At 42.1% G+C, this 17913-nt stretch overlaps 1 protein-coding gene across 6 annotated transcripts in view; it reads right to left on the reverse strand.

Moving 5' to 3' along the window:
* LOC120724509 (serine/threonine-protein kinase BRSK2-like) overlaps positions 1-17913 on the reverse strand; it is a 141578-nt gene that overhangs the window by 65082 nt on the left and 58583 nt on the right. For all 6 annotated transcript variants that reach the window (XM_040016725.1, XM_040016728.1, XM_040016726.1 and 3 more), the window contains exon 2: positions 1898-1992. In XM_040016725.1, the coding sequence (XP_039872659.1) occupies positions 1898-1992 (95 nt within the window). The remainder of the gene's footprint in view (positions 1-1897; positions 1993-17913) is intronic.

The raw sequence follows: 17913 nt of genomic DNA on the forward strand, positions 1-17913 counted from the left end.
GGAAGAACAGGAAGAGCATGAGCTCAAACAGAAAGGCCAGCCACAAAGTTTCAACTTGAAGCCATTTTTTTTTCTGGGAGGGGACAGTGCTAACCGTTGTACCACCACGCCATCACTTGATTGGCTAGTTAATTAGTCTCTGAAAGGTTGAAAGTGGAGCACCTGGAGGAGACCAGTGCAAGGAACTACAACAGGGACTACTCGGTCCCCGAGCTATTCAGCTGCTTATCAAACATTTTGTACTCACCAAGCATATAAAGTTAACTATTTGTCGGCCTCTGTAGTAGTATGGCACCATCACTGTCCTCTAGAGTCAGATGATTTTCACTAGTCCAGATGCTGACTAACAGACACCATCCCCGTGAGGGAAGCAGGTTGAGTCCTGTCTAATTCACACAGCCTTAAAATACACCGCTATCTCTGTAGAACTACTGCTGCCAGTAACCTCGCCCTTTTCTCTCATATTGGTGTGTTTAGCAAAGCCAGTAGAAATTCTTTCAACTTTATCAGTCATGGATAAAAATCTGAGATGACAAAAAGAAAACAAAATGTATTTATATGGAAATGATTTGGGTGATCCGGCGTCTAACGACGAACAAGGGAAATGTAAATGTGTCTTGTACGGTGAACAAAAGAGACGTTCGTGTGCAAAACCTCGACAGAATAAATCCAATGCTTCGCTAAGTTTGGAGCAAAGGAAAGGAGAGACACAAAAAAGGGAACCTGCAGCACATCTGAAAATGTCAAACAAAATGCGACGAGATGGGGTCTCTTCAAAATGCCAACGGAAGCAGGAGGAGCGGCGCCTCAGTGATGCTTTCAACATGCACCTCCTTCAAATCCCATCTGGGTTTGGTACTATATTTTTAGGTGGCTGGTTAAATTTCGTTGTGCGAGAACACAACGATTATAACTTGAGCCAATAGCTGCCTGTTGCCATGACAACAGGGCTTCGGCTTCTTCTGAAATAAAGCCGAGGCGCGAAAGATTAGAGAAAGCTACAGGGGCAACCCCCAGACAGACAGAGGAGGGAATGGCTGGCAGTGAACACAACCATGTCAGCATTAAAACATGTTAAAAACACAACAGCCTTAATAAACACAGAGTAGTTTGGACCTGGAAGCAGGGTTCATCACATCATCTCGGTATAAAGAATAATAACCATAAATATAGAAGAAATGTCAGCAGGAAAGAGATTGCTGAAAGTACCGAGAGGGACATGATGTGACAAACACAAAACAAAAACAACAAGACTGACGAGGGAAAAAAAGGCCCAACGCTTTTTTTTCTCCTGTTGGCTGGGACTGCAAATAAAACTCCACGACATGACCGCACAGTTTTTAATATGTGACCACACACAAGCATAAATGTGGGCAACGACGTCTGACAATCACATAGGTGCAAAATCTCCCCACAGAAGTAAAGTAGTAAATTCGCCTTCATTGTACAGAGAGGCAACAGAGAAAGTACATGAGAAACTGAGGTTTTTATATTTGAAATGTAGAGAGAAATGCACTGTACCTGCATCATGTTCTGGTCTATTTCCTGCTCCTGTTGGTGTCTAAAGTGAATATTTGCCAATAGCAGCTTTGCAAAAAAGTAGTTATAGAAATCTAAGGACCTGAACATTTTCTACTATGTTGTAAGAATTACCACAAAGAATCTGGAAAACATGCAATGCTAAATATTATTCACATAGAAAAAAAGAACAGTGCATCAAACTCCTAACTCCTGTACATGGGACAATGCACTCATGACAGACAAGACACGGCCAATGATTTTGCTATTCTCTCCAAATCCCACTGACATGACCAGGAACCAGGTGATGAACTAGAGCCCCAACTAAACCACATGAGCCGGGGAGGACTGCATACACAGAGAGTAAAATTGGTCTTACCTTCATAAGAACTGACTCACTGAGCTTTTCTCTGTTGACAATCTTTATGGCAACTTTCTGGTTTGTGACACAGTGGACACCCAGCTTCACCAGACCTGAAACACAAAAACGTAAATAAATTTCACATCAGTCGTCATTTCTTCATATTCTGAGTCACACTTGGAATATGCAAACTCATAACAAAAACATTTGAACAGAGGTTTTCATGGCAGGACGAAGTCTAACCATAGCTGACCATCATAGAAAGAAAACCCCGAACAATGAAGACGATGTGAGCAAGCACTTGATGGCAGTAAGATGGAAGAACTCCCTTTGAAGCAGGAACAGACCTGCATCAGGAAGGGGTTTCTATGAACCGCTGTGGGTGGGGATAAGGTTGGGGTTGTTGTGTCACACAAGTCCTACATAAAGTTTTGTTAGACAATGTAGTCCGTAACTTTCTGAAGCAGATGTACTCGAGGTGCCCTTTCCCAAGTTTAGTTCTCAAAGTCTTACCTTATTTTATCTGTTTTTGAAGAAACGAGTCACAAAGAATATAAAACAAATAATTTGTTTCTTCCTCTGCTCTCAACGAAGGCGGTCGCACTTTTCTCCTCTCCTCCACACCCTTATCTTCCCTGCTTAGCCTCTATGTCCTTGTCTTGTCTTGTGTGCATTTACTTTCCCTGGAACAGTCTCTCACTGTCGTTCTCTAAAACCTAAAAGAGAATTATGGATTTGATCAACTGGTCTCTGACTGCTATTGACACCCTTTTCTCAACGAGAAGTCGGGGCTCGGGAGAACCTGAGTGCCCTGGAGGGACTTTCCCTGCCGGTTACACGATGGACGGGTGGCAGAACTGGAGGACCGTGTGCCTGGCGGGACTGTCGATCGAGGACGCTGAAGATATCTACCTATTCGGAACCATGATAACAGGGTTCATGCTGATCGGCGTTGGCCTAGCCCTGGTTTATCAGAGAAATAAGAGAGCGGAACCGGCTGTTCAAACCCCCACAAGGCTGCCCGCTGGATTCGAAGCGACGGGACGAGGCGTGACCTCTCACAACGAACGTAATATGGTCAACACCTTGGAGACGCTTACAGCTGCTGTGAAGGCTCAAAACAACACCATTGAGCGTATGAGGGGAAACATCAGAGAAAGGCCTGCTCAAAATGACACCCTTGAGCGACAGTTGGAAAACATCGCGGAACGGATCACTGAAGTTGTGAGGTCTCAGAATCAAAAGACTGACAACACCATGGAACAGAAGTTTGATACCATCATGAGGAGGCTCGCGGCTCTCCAACGGGAGATCGAGGGACCAGTGTCGGAGGGCTAAATTCGAGCTGCTCACAAAGGAGAAATCAACAATATTCAACATTTGGACACCACGGCGCCAGCTGCTAGGCCCAAGGCTGGAGCCCACCGAAACAACTCCCTGATAAGGACTGTGTGATGACTATACTTCCCGTCCCATGAAGGCCACCTGGGTTGGCTGGCAGACTGTTTACTTAGCCTGATAGAGCGAAGGACACTGTCTCAGCTGGACTCTGGACACGCACACACATACACTTACACTGATAGGCACTCACTCATCCCCTCCCTTTCCAACGCCTTCGATGCTTGTTTCCGGCGAGGGAACACGGCGGGTCTGTGTGCCGCGCTGGAATGATAGCGCTGTGCAGGGTGGCTGCTGTGTTTCTTCGGATTACTCCTCACCCCCCACCCACCCCTGTGGCTTGTCATGTCTTCACAATGTTGTGCTGTGGACATTTATGTGCTTTTTTTGTGCAAAGGAGTTTTTTTGTTTCCTGTTCTCATGCTGTGCTTCCATGGTAGGACAGCATGAGTAGGGGTCTCTTTTTTTTTCCTCCCGTACTTTCCCCACTGTAGTGTACATTTCAATGTTTTTCTCTGATTCTACCAATCTCCGACCTGTATCCCCATGTAATGTTGTGCTATATGTGTATGGTCGGGGGGGGGGGTCCCATTTCACTGCAGGGCAACCTGCATGTGACGAATAAAGCTTTGATTGATTGATTGATTGATTGATTGATTGATGTATTTCAGAACAAAGATGAAAGAAAACCACAAATCCTGATACAGGATTTTTTTTTTCATAGTTTAAAAGGAACGATTTATAATACTACACACCGATCGCAAACCACACAACTGCATATTAACATTACATATAAAATATATACATTAAAAAAAATAATGCATAGAATCAGACATATCTGTTTCTTTCACCAGAGTATAGGAACAAATAAGCCCACTTCAGAATCAGAATCAATTTCTTCAATATTTTGAGTTTTAGGATTTTACCTATGTTCTTGTTCTAGTTCTGTAGTTCTGCTGGTACTGCTGGTATTTTATTGCAGCACTGGTTCTGTTGCCTAACACAGCGGTTCCCAACCCCTGGGCCACGGACCGGTAGTGGTCTGTGAGTCGTTTGAGGCTCGGGTGTGAAATTTATGGTTTTCAGGGTTTTTATCGTAAACTTGGTTTCCCTGGGTCTTTTCCCGTGTTGTAGTCGTGTGTCTTATTTTGAAAGAAATACTTGCGCGTTACCATAGCGACCAGAGCGCATTAAGGGGCAGAGAGGAGGACGTTACTCTCAATGTTGTTGGCGCATTTCAGGAGGACGCTGCTAATAAAGTTACACAGTTAATTCACGTTTATTATTATATTTACAAAGTACCACAGTTTTCGTATTGGTCGTATCATTTTATTTTGCTGTATTTATCGGCGACACCTTAAAGGAGGTCTTTAAGGTGTCGCCGGTCTGTGAAAATATTGTGTAATAATAATAATGGATTGCATTTATATAGCGCTTTTCTAGGCTCCCAAAGTGCTTTACAATGCCACTTCATTCATTCTGACATTCACACACTGGTGCAGGCAAACCACAGTTGTAGCCACAGCTGCCCTGGGGCAGACTGACAGAAGCTGCCATATCGCGCCATCGGCCCCTCTGGCCAACACCAGTAGGCGGTAGAGTAAAGTGTCTTGCCCAAGGACACAACGACCAGGACAGAGAGAGCTGGGGATCGAACCAGCAACCTTACGGTTACAGATGAGCTTCCCAACCCCCTGAGCCACGGTCGCATTAAACCGGTCTGTGGCGCAAAAAAGGTTGGGGACCGCTGTATCAGAGCATTGGTTCTGTTGCCTAACACATTCATTGACATAGGATCTGGAAGGAATATCTCTTTTATCCAAACAACAACTACTGCAACTGGTTACACATTAAAAGAAATATATGATAATTAATAAAACACTAAGACCCAGTAGCAGACTAAAAGTGAAGTTAATGATTCTAGTTTGCACATGTATAGCTGGCTTTACTACAAGCTGATATAAACTCAGCTTTGTTAACCACATGGATAAAAATGTCACTGGCTTACATCTCCCAGGTTTCTTTATCACTGTGTACTTCTGAGAGCTGCCCTGATGTTATTCCACCATTCCAACAGAAATGTCAACACATACTACCTTTATCTTATTACAGTCACAATGACTCCATTCATCTTTATCAAAGCTCTGACACCAGGGGACTATATTTTACTTTGTGCTGAAGGTCTTCAGACAGCAGTGGAAATGCCACTGTGCATATGCACCTCTTTATTACGTGGCGCTGCATATATATTTCACAGGAGATGAGTGTGTCACTATTTGAAAGGTGATTTCCCTGCGGTGGTTCACAAGGAAGCGAGCGGAGCCGCGAGCAGCGGGGGTCTCTGGGCCAATATGGCAGCCTGGGGGCTCTTTTATGTCACCAGTTAGAACTGAAATGGCTTCCTGCGTGACATTCGCCGAGTCTTATTGATCTTGCTGTCAGAGAGGCTCGGGGACGGCTACAACTGCTTGCCATAATTCAGGACTAAGAAAGCCCTATAAAGGTTGCTCTGTATGAACACATTCAACCCAACAAGTTATGATAGGTGCTATAGAGGAGAGTACTCTGTGAGAGCTGAGCAGAAAATAGCAAACTAGGAAGCAGAGATACTGTACCTACAGCTTAAATGTCTTGAATCAGCTATTGCGTGCTTTCAGAAAATTATCATTTTTATTTTTAATGTGAGCATCAAGCAATTATTGTTCCACTTGCACAGCATCAGAAAGGGCTCATGACTGGCGCTGAACATCAGAGGAAATAACCACCAACTTTGGTCTTTTTGGTAGGGCTGTGCGATCTGACCAAAATCTCATATTTCGATATACGACATTTATTGTCCCGAAAACGATATAAATCACAAAAATGTTAAATTTTCTGTAAATTCTGTGAATCTCAGCCAACTCGACTCGAAGTGTTTCCAGCTGGGCGTCGTGTACCTGGAGTCGAGTGTTTTGACCGATGCATGAAACTGTACATTTTTAAGGCACAAGTTGTAACGGCCGCCATTGTCTTTGTGAGTATTTATTACACGCCGTGCATCGGGGAAAAGTCTGTTCTAACATTTGGAGCGCCTGCCGGCTCTTTTTTTTGCTTCTCATCCGTAAACTCTCTGCACACTCTTTCACGTGATTCTTGCGTCGGTGGTAGAATTTAACACGCGTTTGTAATGACGCTAGTTCAGTTTACAACAGGGCTCATTCGCTTGGTCAGCAGATGGCGGTATCCTCGTACACTGGGGAGTAAACTGCCATTAAATGAAACAGAAGAAGAAGAAAACATCTGCACATGCGCAGTAAGGATCGGGGAGTCCTGATCCGTAACTATCTTTTTATTTTTCGTTTTTGTCTACATTATACTGAAAAGTTTCATTATTGCAAACATTTTAAGAGATACTTGTTATTCTTAACATCTTAACAGATACTCTGACCTGTAAACTATCGTAAAATGCTTTGAGCGGCAATAGTGGCCTTTTGCACATGCGTGGTACGGATCGGGTTTCCGGTACGGATCGGGTAGTGACAGGTCCCACACGCTGATATTACCGTCGTTGTTGCTAACGGCAACACGTAAAAACAGGCGCTTGTCCGTCCATAGTGTGGTTATTTTTCAAAACAGAGAAAAGAGAACTTTAAGAAAGTAAATATAGCCGCTCACTGACATAAAACCATGAAAAAACTAAACAGTTTTATTTTGCGACACCTGAAACCTACGATAGCGTGATATGAAACGACAGACGTTTTTATATCGTCATCTGATAGATACCGTTATATCAAACAGCCCTACTTTTTGGTACAGTGATAACAAAGAGAAACATCCAAAGTAAAAGTCAGGAGAAACTCCCATCAAATAGTCCTAAAAAATTAATAAAGATGAGCAGAAGAAGAAGAAGAAACCAAACAAACACGAAAACTCCACCAGGTAAAACAAGCAAGTCACAGGTTTAGCATAACTATGCGCTGTAGTAGTAGTAACCAGTGACAACTGGCGATGACCAAGCAGAAATCATAACTACGACTCTTTGCAGTCTGTGGAAAATCACACCTTTACTGCTTTTGTAGAGGTTAAGTAGCACCCAGGTGCTGCCAATCAATTACACTTGATTACCTGATCATCCGCCAGTATGACCACTGAGTTCTAGAAGTTAGTTGGTTTGGAGCATTCACCACAACCAGTACAGTGAATGCCCTACGAACTTCACCTTAAGGTCAGACTGTGCAATGGTCAGACAAATGGTAAAAAAGCCAAGACCTACATGTCAAAATCTAACATTCATAACTAACCTCCAGGCTTTGTTATCATACAATTAGAAAAGGACTGAGTAAGCATGGCTGGTTTAAGGTAGATGTCTTCTTTTTCTCTAAAAAGATGTGTGAGATTTCAGGTCTGTCAAGCTACATCTGAATAAACCACAAAATGTCTTTTGGACAGACAAGACCACAATGACGTCTGGTCATAACATACAGCGTTATGACCATAACGCACGGCTTGTTTTTCCACCGCATGTCCAGGGCACATTGAGGTAACCGAGTCAACCTTCAACTCCTTTTTATCCCAAAGCAGAGTGACATGCATGCGTCTGTTCAACAGCTAAAGCTTGGCTCATTGGGCCATGTAACAGGACACTGTTCCCAAGCACACCAGAAAATCTACAACAGAATGGCTGAAAAACAAAAGAATCAAGGTGGTACAACTGCCCGCTAAAAGTCCAGACCTCAACCCAACTGAAATGCTGTGGAGGGATATTTGGAGAGCTGTGCATACAAGAATGCCCACAGTCCTAAATGAACTCAAACAATGACACAACAAAGAGTGGGCTAAAATGATTTGAGAGACTGATAAAGGCATATAGAAAATCATTACATCAAGCTATTGTAGCTAAATGTGATTGTAAAAGCTACTGAATCACAGAGTGTATTCCATTTTTTATGTTTTCTGACATGGAGTACCTCAGAATTGAAGATGCACTTTTTTTTTTTACCTTGACTGTACAGAGCAAACCATCTCCTGCATTGTAAAGTTCAGCACAGCAGTGCTATAAGAGAATGTCCCACAGGTTGTGGATCATCTTCCATTTTGGAGGGTTACCTTATAATGTAGGCATTTTTCTTACATTGCCACTGAACTGGTCTTGTTCCACAAAATAAAAGAAAGTGAATGCATAATGCATATGTTGAACAGGAGCAGGAGCAATGCAAAATGCATTATTCCAAATTCATACCAGACTACAACTCCAAACAATCCAACGGTAAATTCCAATACATGTAATGGTCACGTAAATGTCCATATATCTCTTACTTCCCAAAGGCACATTAAACAAACTGGTCACTTATTGATTATCATACTTGTTATTAGGCTCTCTTGCACAGCATGTCTTTATCCTGTCTTCCTTCTCTCACCCCAACCGGTCTCAGCAGATGGCCCCGCCCCTCCCTGAGCCTGGTTCTGTCAGGCTCAGGTTCCCACTGTCACCAAACTGCTTGCTCATAGGCGGTCATATGATTGTTGGGTTTTTCTCTGTATGTATTATTATAGGGTCTACCTTACAATATAAAGCACCTTGAGGCGACTGTTGCGATTTGGCGCTGTGTAAATAAAACTAAACTAAATTGAATTGCTTATTGTCATTTTGAGTTAGTTCTGCTGCTGAACTTCTCTCTGATCACATCACTCATTAGAAAACCTTTCCATGTGTATATGGCACATAAATCTAAGAAGTCTACCCAATGAAATGAGGTTTCTCACTGAAGTTGTAGTGCAGTAATGTTTCAGCCCCTGCACCTCTATGAAAGGTATTTAAAGTGTATGTTATAGCTACACGGGCCCAATGAAGGCGATAAAGATGACTCATTTCCACTAAAAACACAGCTGTGTCCCGATAGTCTTCTTCACAGTTTTTCCTCCGTCTTATAATTACTCCTCTGACACTGTAATGTGACTTTGTCTCAACAGAAAGCTATACGTTTTTAATTCTATACAGTATGAAAACAGTAAAAGCACTTTATGTTGAACAGTTTTCACTGTTTCTCTGTTCTTACAATCATAAAAAACAACTCCCAACTAGGCCCTTATGTAAAAACTTCTGACATTTCCATGTTACACAACAACCGCTGTTTCTCTCATTGCTGTATAATTCAGCAAGGAAGCGTCCGTAAAAGCTTGTACCTTTGCCGTTTGACACAGCCCCATCGATGGGCACACGCTGGTCTTTTTTGGTTATTTATGAAGGAAAGTTGAGTTTAGATCCTGGAACTTTACCCACCAGTCAAGGGACCCTATATGAAGTGTTATTCCTTTGGGAATAGTTCCATGAAATTGTGCTTAGATATTGAAGAATATTCCTTAAACTTTGCAAAGAATGTGCGAGAATGAGACATTTTCATGGCTTACATGGCACGTTTAATGGAGCTTTGGCAAATCTCGTACATTAGAACATTTTAAGATGACATTTTTACAAAATGCATTTAGACCTAGAGTCAGACAGTCCTCGTCAGTCATCTAAAGTACTCTATTAAATGTAATATTCTATCTATTAAATGCTTTTCTTAACAGGGAGAACATTTTGCATGCACTTAATGAAAGACTAAGAGATTTTTCAGCTTTTTCTTATGTTTTTAAAAAAAATATAAGCATAATTTTAGCAGATGGTTTCTGAAGTAATTTATGTAATATGTGCATTATGTTACAAAGAGTTTCCTGCAAAGGAACCAGAAACCAGAAGATAAAAAATGCAAAATTATTTAAAGCATCAGAACAGCATAAATAACTGTACATTATGTTTTCGAGGTTAAATGATTTGGAAAACGCTGCTTGCTGGAAGGGGAAAAGTGCACAGCAGCTACAGTGGAAGCTTATTTCACATCACCTTCTGTGAGGCTGAGTGTGATGTGAAGTGTAGCGCTGCGATGTAAATATAAAGGACATTACAGGAGAGGAACATCATCAGCGAGTGTCGTACAATAAAATACAGTTTTCTCCTTTGCAACATGAAACATCCAGACGCACAAACATCAGAGACAACAATGGAAAGATGTGTGGGAGCTGAAGCTTTCACGAGCTGTTTCATTGTTTATGATTATGTTTTAAATGGTGCTGTCAGCGTTAATCTCGTTAAAATGACGTTAACGCCATAACCGCATTAACGCAGCAAATCTCCGTGTTACTGTGGATCGTCCCGAGCATGAGGCGGCACGGCGTTAACGCGTTAACGCCATGGGCGGCGGGCGGCCACCGTTTTGCTTATTGCATTTAAATATGGCTTCAGGTGCCCGGTTAAGTCACGTTGGATAAATCGACATTAGCTTACAGCTTTTTATCTTTATTTTGTATTTCCCCCGTCCATTATAGTCCAACAACAAACATGGAAGGATATGAAGTTTTAAAAATTACTGGCTTATATTACTTTTAACTCAAATTAAAGACATATGGATTTACATTTAGAATATATCTGATAGGTTTCCATAGTGCACTGTTAGCTCAAAACAATTATCCATCCCATTATCTTGACCACAGTTCAGCGGCTGGAGCCTATCCCAGCTGTCACAGGGCGTGAGACAGGATACACCCTGGACAGGTCACCATCACAGGGCCAACACTGAGACACAGACAGCCATTTACACCAACACACTTAAACTGAATTAGGATCAGCATGCATCTCCTGGGAGTACCCAGGACAACCCAAGCAGATACGGGGGGAATATGTAAAATCCTACAGAAAGAATCTATCCAGCTGGTAGATTCCTCTCAGCAGTGTGCTGTGAATAACTGTCCCACATTCCATTTCTTCAAAATGAAGTGGTAATGGAGTACTAAAGAACACCTTTAAAACACAAACACTGACCGCTGCTGCTCCATGTTCAGTTTGAACTCATTCACTACGCAGACCTGAAGCTTCAACATTTCACAACGGAACAGCAGATTACAAATTTACTGTATTTTGACTCTTAAGAAAAGTGTTTTTAACTTACATGAACTCTGACGAATGAATCATTGCGACTGTTTGAAGCCACAACTGACTGAGTTTCATTGATTTCTCTCCCCTCGATCAGTTTGGTCCTCTGTGCTGAATCAGATCAATAATGTCCAGGACTTGTGAACTCTGCAGACCGAGCTTATGCCAGAGGGGATGTGCCCTCGAGTCTTAAACTCCTGTCTCATTAAACCTTCTGTGTTTTCTCTCTGTGCTTTGGAGCTGAAAGCACAAATTGCTTTCAAAGTCCCAATTAGGTTCTTTAATGAATACACACATACAATAAATCAGGCAGTGGAATCCAAAAAGTCAAAGACTACATGCGTATGGTTTTCAATGGCCACTTCACCTCCGATTGAGCACTTCTGGCATCTAATACATTTTAGATAAATAACGCAGGTCTGGGTTAGTTTCAGACTGAGAAGTTGTGTTCTGAATATTCTGAACAAGGCAGATTCAAGGCTCTGACTGGAGTAATCTCCATAGCAACTCCTAATAAGACTCATGAGAATTGCAGTACTTAATGGTTTTGAGCAACTGAAAAATTACCATTTCTCACAAACAAAGCTGGAATATTTATAAATGGCATCTGTTAAATAACCCTCGGGTATGATTTACTCCTACAGGACTCTGATGTTATTGTTAGCTCTCCACATTAAAGCATTTAGAGGCCTGGATCGATTAAAAACCCTAAAGAGAGTTTTTCCCTCCTTGTTTGAGGCTGTTGGACATTAAGCAGTGATTTTTGTTCGCTTGTAGCCTAATTGGAACCAACACATCAGCTGATAATTATTCTGACATGCTCAAGATAACGGCTGGAAATTCACTTTAATGAACTTCTGTGTCATTTCACCATCTATTTTCTCAACTATGTATATAAGATATAAGCCTCGCTAATCTGCTTATTAGACAAAAATGGTGGTAATTTTTTAACCCACTCGATATTTCAAAACAGTTACATTTGAACTGAAACAGATGTTGTCATTTGTCGGTAGTGAAATAACAAAGTAGCCAAAGGGCCGAGGCTCAGCCTGGGTTCAGCCTTTTTTTATATGATTTTTTGCTTTCTTCTGACCACAACTCATGCTTGGGCTTTCATCTGGGTCGGAGTTTTCTCCACGACCAGGTCAGACTGACTACTTCTTCTTTTCAAAATATTCATCTATTGCTACTCGTGCTGCGTCGTCTCACAGCATGACTATTATGTAAGTCTTCTTCTACTGGCTGTTGGCAACCCATTGAATTAGAGCAGCTATATGTCCTTCCCCTTTAGTGGAAGAGAATGTAATTGTTCTGCCCGATACTCACGCCGATCGCTTAAAGTTAGGTGGAACCAGATAATCTTCCGTGGCACACAGTGGTTGGGAAACACTGGATTACACCAATTGCAAGAGATTTTCAATGCAGCACCATATACCACCTCGCAACTGCAAGATTTCTCCAATCAGTTGGGGAATACACATTTTCCCTGGCAACCAGTAGCTGCCAGATGGTTGCCAACTGGTCTCTGACTTTACCTTAAAATTCTGTCGTACTCTTTAATATAGTTGAGACAGCTGCAGCACCCCCCTAAGGAAGACAAGTTTGCACCTGTTACTTTTAAAGACTAATACAACAGGAACAGCAGACTTTAACTTTCTCCTATGATGTGACAAAAATCTGAAAAACCTTAACTGTCAGCTAACAGTCAACTAACAGATCGGCTGTTTCTGGTGACCTTAGCAGTTACACACATGCACACACATCCCCAAGTTATTTAGAGACAGTAATGTATGCATAACTATAGAATACACACTGTATGCTTCATACATGTTTACAGCGAGTACCACAGTTGAAACCAAGCACACCATTGTTTTTCTTGTGACATTACCAATAAGTTGCGACACATGGCCCTCGTCCTATTGAAAAAACAAAAGTTGTATCCAAGATGGCTGACTTCTAAATGGCCACCATGGTCACCACCCATCTTGAGGAGTTTGCCCCCTCACATATACTAATGTGCCACAAACAGGACTTTAATATCACCAACCATTCCCATGTTATTACTGTGTATCCACATAAATGGCCCTACCCTGTACTATCGTGACAACTCCACTTACCTATAGTGAGGTATGGTGAACTGGAGGGCAATTGGATGCATATGATGACATAATTGACATTTATTGTCCCTGAGAACAAAAGAACCCTCTGTGATGTTGGCATTGACACATTTTTTGGGAGACATTCCCAAATGAAGTTCACTGGCCAAACCTTTCTGACTCTGAGTGGGGCTCCTTCGCTCATACCTGCCTGACAGGACCGTATTAAGGACATCCACGCTGTATGTAAACATACAGATCCAATAATATAGCTTCTGGCTCACAGGCATAACTTGTACTTCCATATTTGTACCTCCTTATGTCATTTGAAACTTTTGTAATACAAATATCCACCATTGTAACAGGATATATCTAAATAAGAGTCAAGTGATAACTGAACTGAAAAGTGTAAAACTATTTTCTTTTTTGGTTCAGATACATTTTTTCTACCACGCAGCTCTCAGAACCCGGACCTACAGGCCACAGCCGGTCACCCACACATACTTCAAACTATGAAGTAACAGCCAAGTAAAGTCAGCAGTTAACAGTCTGATACTCATCACAGTTCAGGCAGCAATTTCACAAGGAGCGTGATTTAGACGCTGGCCCACTACGTATAGTTTCGATCTGTGAAAGTCAAAAGGCCTCCAAAACTTACCTTTAGAAGAGCCGACCACATGATAACGACACTCAGACCAAAACAGACAAGCAAGCACTAAGTGAAGATGATCCACGGATCCTGGAGTTTCTAAAAGTAAATGTATTCTTCGACATCGGTAAGGTTAGACTGCTGGAGTGGTGTTGATTGGACATGAAGCTCTATTGGCTGAATCCGCTCCCATGAGCTCATTGCGGGAGCGCTGCATAATGTTAAAATGTCACAGTCCTGCCCCTTTTGACGTTGGTGATGACAGTGGCACTGATGAATGCAACACAGAGAAAGATTAATCTAGCCACCACGGTGTCACCCACTGGTTTCTGAAGTCCTGCTTTGAACCCTGAGGATGAGCATTTTCATTGTTGCCATCTTGGTGTCTCCTGTGATGGGTGATGGGCAGCTCAGACTGAATTTGGATGCCCATTGACTAATGACTTGGAACCAGTACACTGTTAACCAGTGAGTCCTTCTTTCTGACATTCAAAATATATGAATATAATTTAAAAAATGGACTTACGGTCCATTAAGTGTGTCCCCAAACGAGGAATTTTCTTTTTGCAACCAAACTATTACCACCTCTGAAGTTGGTGTCCGTACCGCATAAAGACCTACTAAATCATCCATCTGTACAATCCTCACCGACTCCAGCTTCCTGTACATTCAACATTAACATCCTGAAGGGAGACATTTCTCATGCCAAGCTGCAGCACCGAATGCAAACGTGAAGCACAACAGCTTTGTGATACACAATACCAATCAGAGCCCGGCTGATGTATCGAGAGAGATCAAGAGAAAACTTTAAAATGGGAACTGTCAGTGGGGGGTGGGGGACAATGGGGCACAGAGAAAATGAGGGGAAAACGCTTGTCATTTAGCAGCAGACCTGCATGTGTGGGACTCAGCAGGACTCTGATGGAGTTTCCTGCTTGTCTGGGAGCCATCTGTATCTGTCCGACCAGATTGATGAGCACACTGCTTCTCGTTTTTGAGTCAGATCTGCCAACCGCTAAACACGAGTTCTGGCCTATTTACATCTTATTACAGAGATCGAGAACATCCTTTTCCCTCATACACCCAAACAGAATAAACATAAGAGTCGATACGTATTCATTTCCCTGCCTTCATATCAACACGAGCACATATTGATTTATCCTCACGTCACCCCTGTAATTGCCCACCTCGCTGTCAATCATTTTGATGCAATCCCCTTTTGTTCCAACCAATCGTCTGAGTCAAATTCCCCCGCTGCTCTGGAACATTGATCGACTCCAGCCTCAGGTTTACCAAAAAGGCTGAGTGGTGAGTGGTCATCGTAGCAACCAGGCCTGGAGGAAATGCTCGATGTCATGGGTGCCAACTGAGCCTAATGAGATCATATATACAGAAATGGGCTTGAACATTGATTTCATACCATGAATGAAGTCTTGGACATAGTTTGCTGACTCCTGGCTCCAGATCAGTACAAAAAAAATACTGAATTTCGGTAGATCAGGTTTGGTGGGATAGCTGTGGTTTTGGGCTTTAGTTGATATTTGCAGCAACTGAATAAAAACTGTGGCGTTCCTGAGAAACAGAAGATCTAGTCAGAGACATTTCAGTCCAGGCATTTTTTAAAGCAAAGTTCTAGATGTTCCCTGGATTTCAGGTTTGTAATGTCAAACTTAACACGCGCATAGAAAAAGAAAAACACTCATCTGTAACTGTGATATCAGGATTGCATTCGTTTTACTCAAGAACAGGGAAAAGAAAGATTCAGAAAGATTTCTGAACAGTCAAAACTCGCTCAGCACTCGAGCTGACTTCGATCGGGCCAAGTTGATCTAATATTAATGTCTCAAGATGTCCTGCTTGTTAATGGACAAAAAATGTCGCCAACATAACTGACAGAAATCTTTTGGTTTCTTCGCCCGATCAACAGAAAACCTAACACAATATATTTAGTTGTGTTTTGTTTACGATGAAACAAATCCGACTGAAAGGAATGTGACGACACCAATGAGAACCAAATGGGTCCAAAGATATTTACGGTGATTTTCAAACTAAAACCTAAACAAATGGAGACAAACGCAGTGCAGACAGCAGCCTGATCGTCCACCAATTAATGCGTTTCGTTGTTCCCTCTGCTTTGGTTGGATTAATCTCTCCATCTGTGTCAAAAAAATACATTTTTCCCCCGCAGCGATGATAGCGACACACCAGGTGATAACAGCTGATGGAAAGGTCATCCTGAATCATTGCAGTTATATATCGACAAAGCAGACCGGTGACATTCAGCAATTCAGCATCCTTCTGTCAGCCTTCATTAGGATGTATACGTATCAACTCTAACAGCCGAGCCAAAGACACCAGGCAACAGCTGATAGCTCAGACATCCAATCACCTCTCGACTGTTTGACAATTAAAGAAAATAAGACCAACAGGCAACATAGTTACAGCATATCTATGTCAAGGTTAGCCTCCCCTCCTTCATCATTTCCCTTGTGCTCCCCTGATGATATGAATTTACTCAGTATCCTTCTTCCTCCACATTCTCACAAAAACAACTCCCCTTTCTCCATTAATGAGGTAATTAATAAAACCAGCTCCTCCTTTTCCCCCCATCTTTTCTTATGGAGTGAGAGGGGGAGGAGAAGAAAATAATAAGAGGAAAGCAGGTCAGGCCTCAAGAGAGGGAAGCAAAGACAGAAAGCATGGAAGCTTTTGTGCAGCGTTGAAGCTAAAACGCAGGTCGCCATCAGTGACAAACAAGATCCATATCAGTATGTTTGGGTAATGTATGCAAATTTGTACATAAGTATGATAATCTGCAGCCGGAGGTGGCACAAATCCCACGTGTCCTACTTACTGTAAAACAACATGAAGAAATGCTGCAATAAAATTAACAGAAATATTTTACATTAAGGAAGTGCTGCATAAAGTCCTCTGTTGTTTTTTTACTGAGCCTGGGAAAAATCTGGCTGATGTCATAATGATGTCAAAAGGGTTATCTCTACTATTTCTACTTAGACTTTTAATAGGACCCCGGTGCAAACTGAGGATGTGCAGTTTAGCAAATGTGTCATTCAGTGGGTAGAAGGGATAACAGGAAAGATTGTAGTAGCTGCATTATAGTGAATGGCCCAGAACATGTTGTGCATTCATTTCTTTCTTAGAACAAGCAAAGCTTTTGGGAGAAGAGAATAAGAAAACCTTGAGTGTAGGAAAGGGTTAAGGTATAAAGTGTTATCGTAGGCAGTAAGGAAGGATATGTGGCATGTGTCCTAAACTGCTAAAACCAAATGTATACAAGTGCTTACTTAACATTAACTTAACAAGTTAACATTTGTGTAGCTTATATTTACAGTTCCTCAGTATTATGTCTTCAAGCTCATGATTCAACCATCCGTCTCCATCTGGACGCAGGGTGAGATACTGCCCGAGTGTTATCAGTCGATTAGAAACCACGAGCCTCAGCTCTATGGGCTGCAAAGGAGAAGCTGAAGATGACGAAATTACAGTAAATTACAGTGAAGAGTGCGCTTTAATGGCCCACTGTGGATGAGTTAGCTTCCCGCAGCGAGAGCTATTAGCAAGTGGAGGTCAACACCGAGAGCCACACACACACACACACACACACACACCACAGTGGGGCTGAGTTGTAAAGCTAACATTATATGAAAAATTCTTCTGCTCTTTAAGAAACTAAGTTTCCATAAAAATATAGTGTAAATGTCGATAAGCAGCTGCTGGTACTAAAAGCACACAGAGAGATGGCCGTCGGGCTGACAGAGCAAATGGACTACAGTCAGTAGCTGCAGTCAAACACAGTGGAGTTGGATCAGCCGTGGACAGCTCTGTTCTGGATGGAATAAAAAGATGACAAAAAATAAACATTCAAATTTGGCACCGTGAGAATACATGGTCGGCCCATCCAAGTAAAATCTATATCTGGGAA

The sequence above is a fragment of the Simochromis diagramma genome, unplaced genomic scaffold (assembly GCF_900408965.1).
Source record: "Simochromis diagramma unplaced genomic scaffold, fSimDia1.1 OVJJ01000692.1, whole genome shotgun sequence".
NCBI lineage: Eukaryota > Metazoa > Chordata > Actinopteri > Cichliformes > Cichlidae > Simochromis > Simochromis diagramma.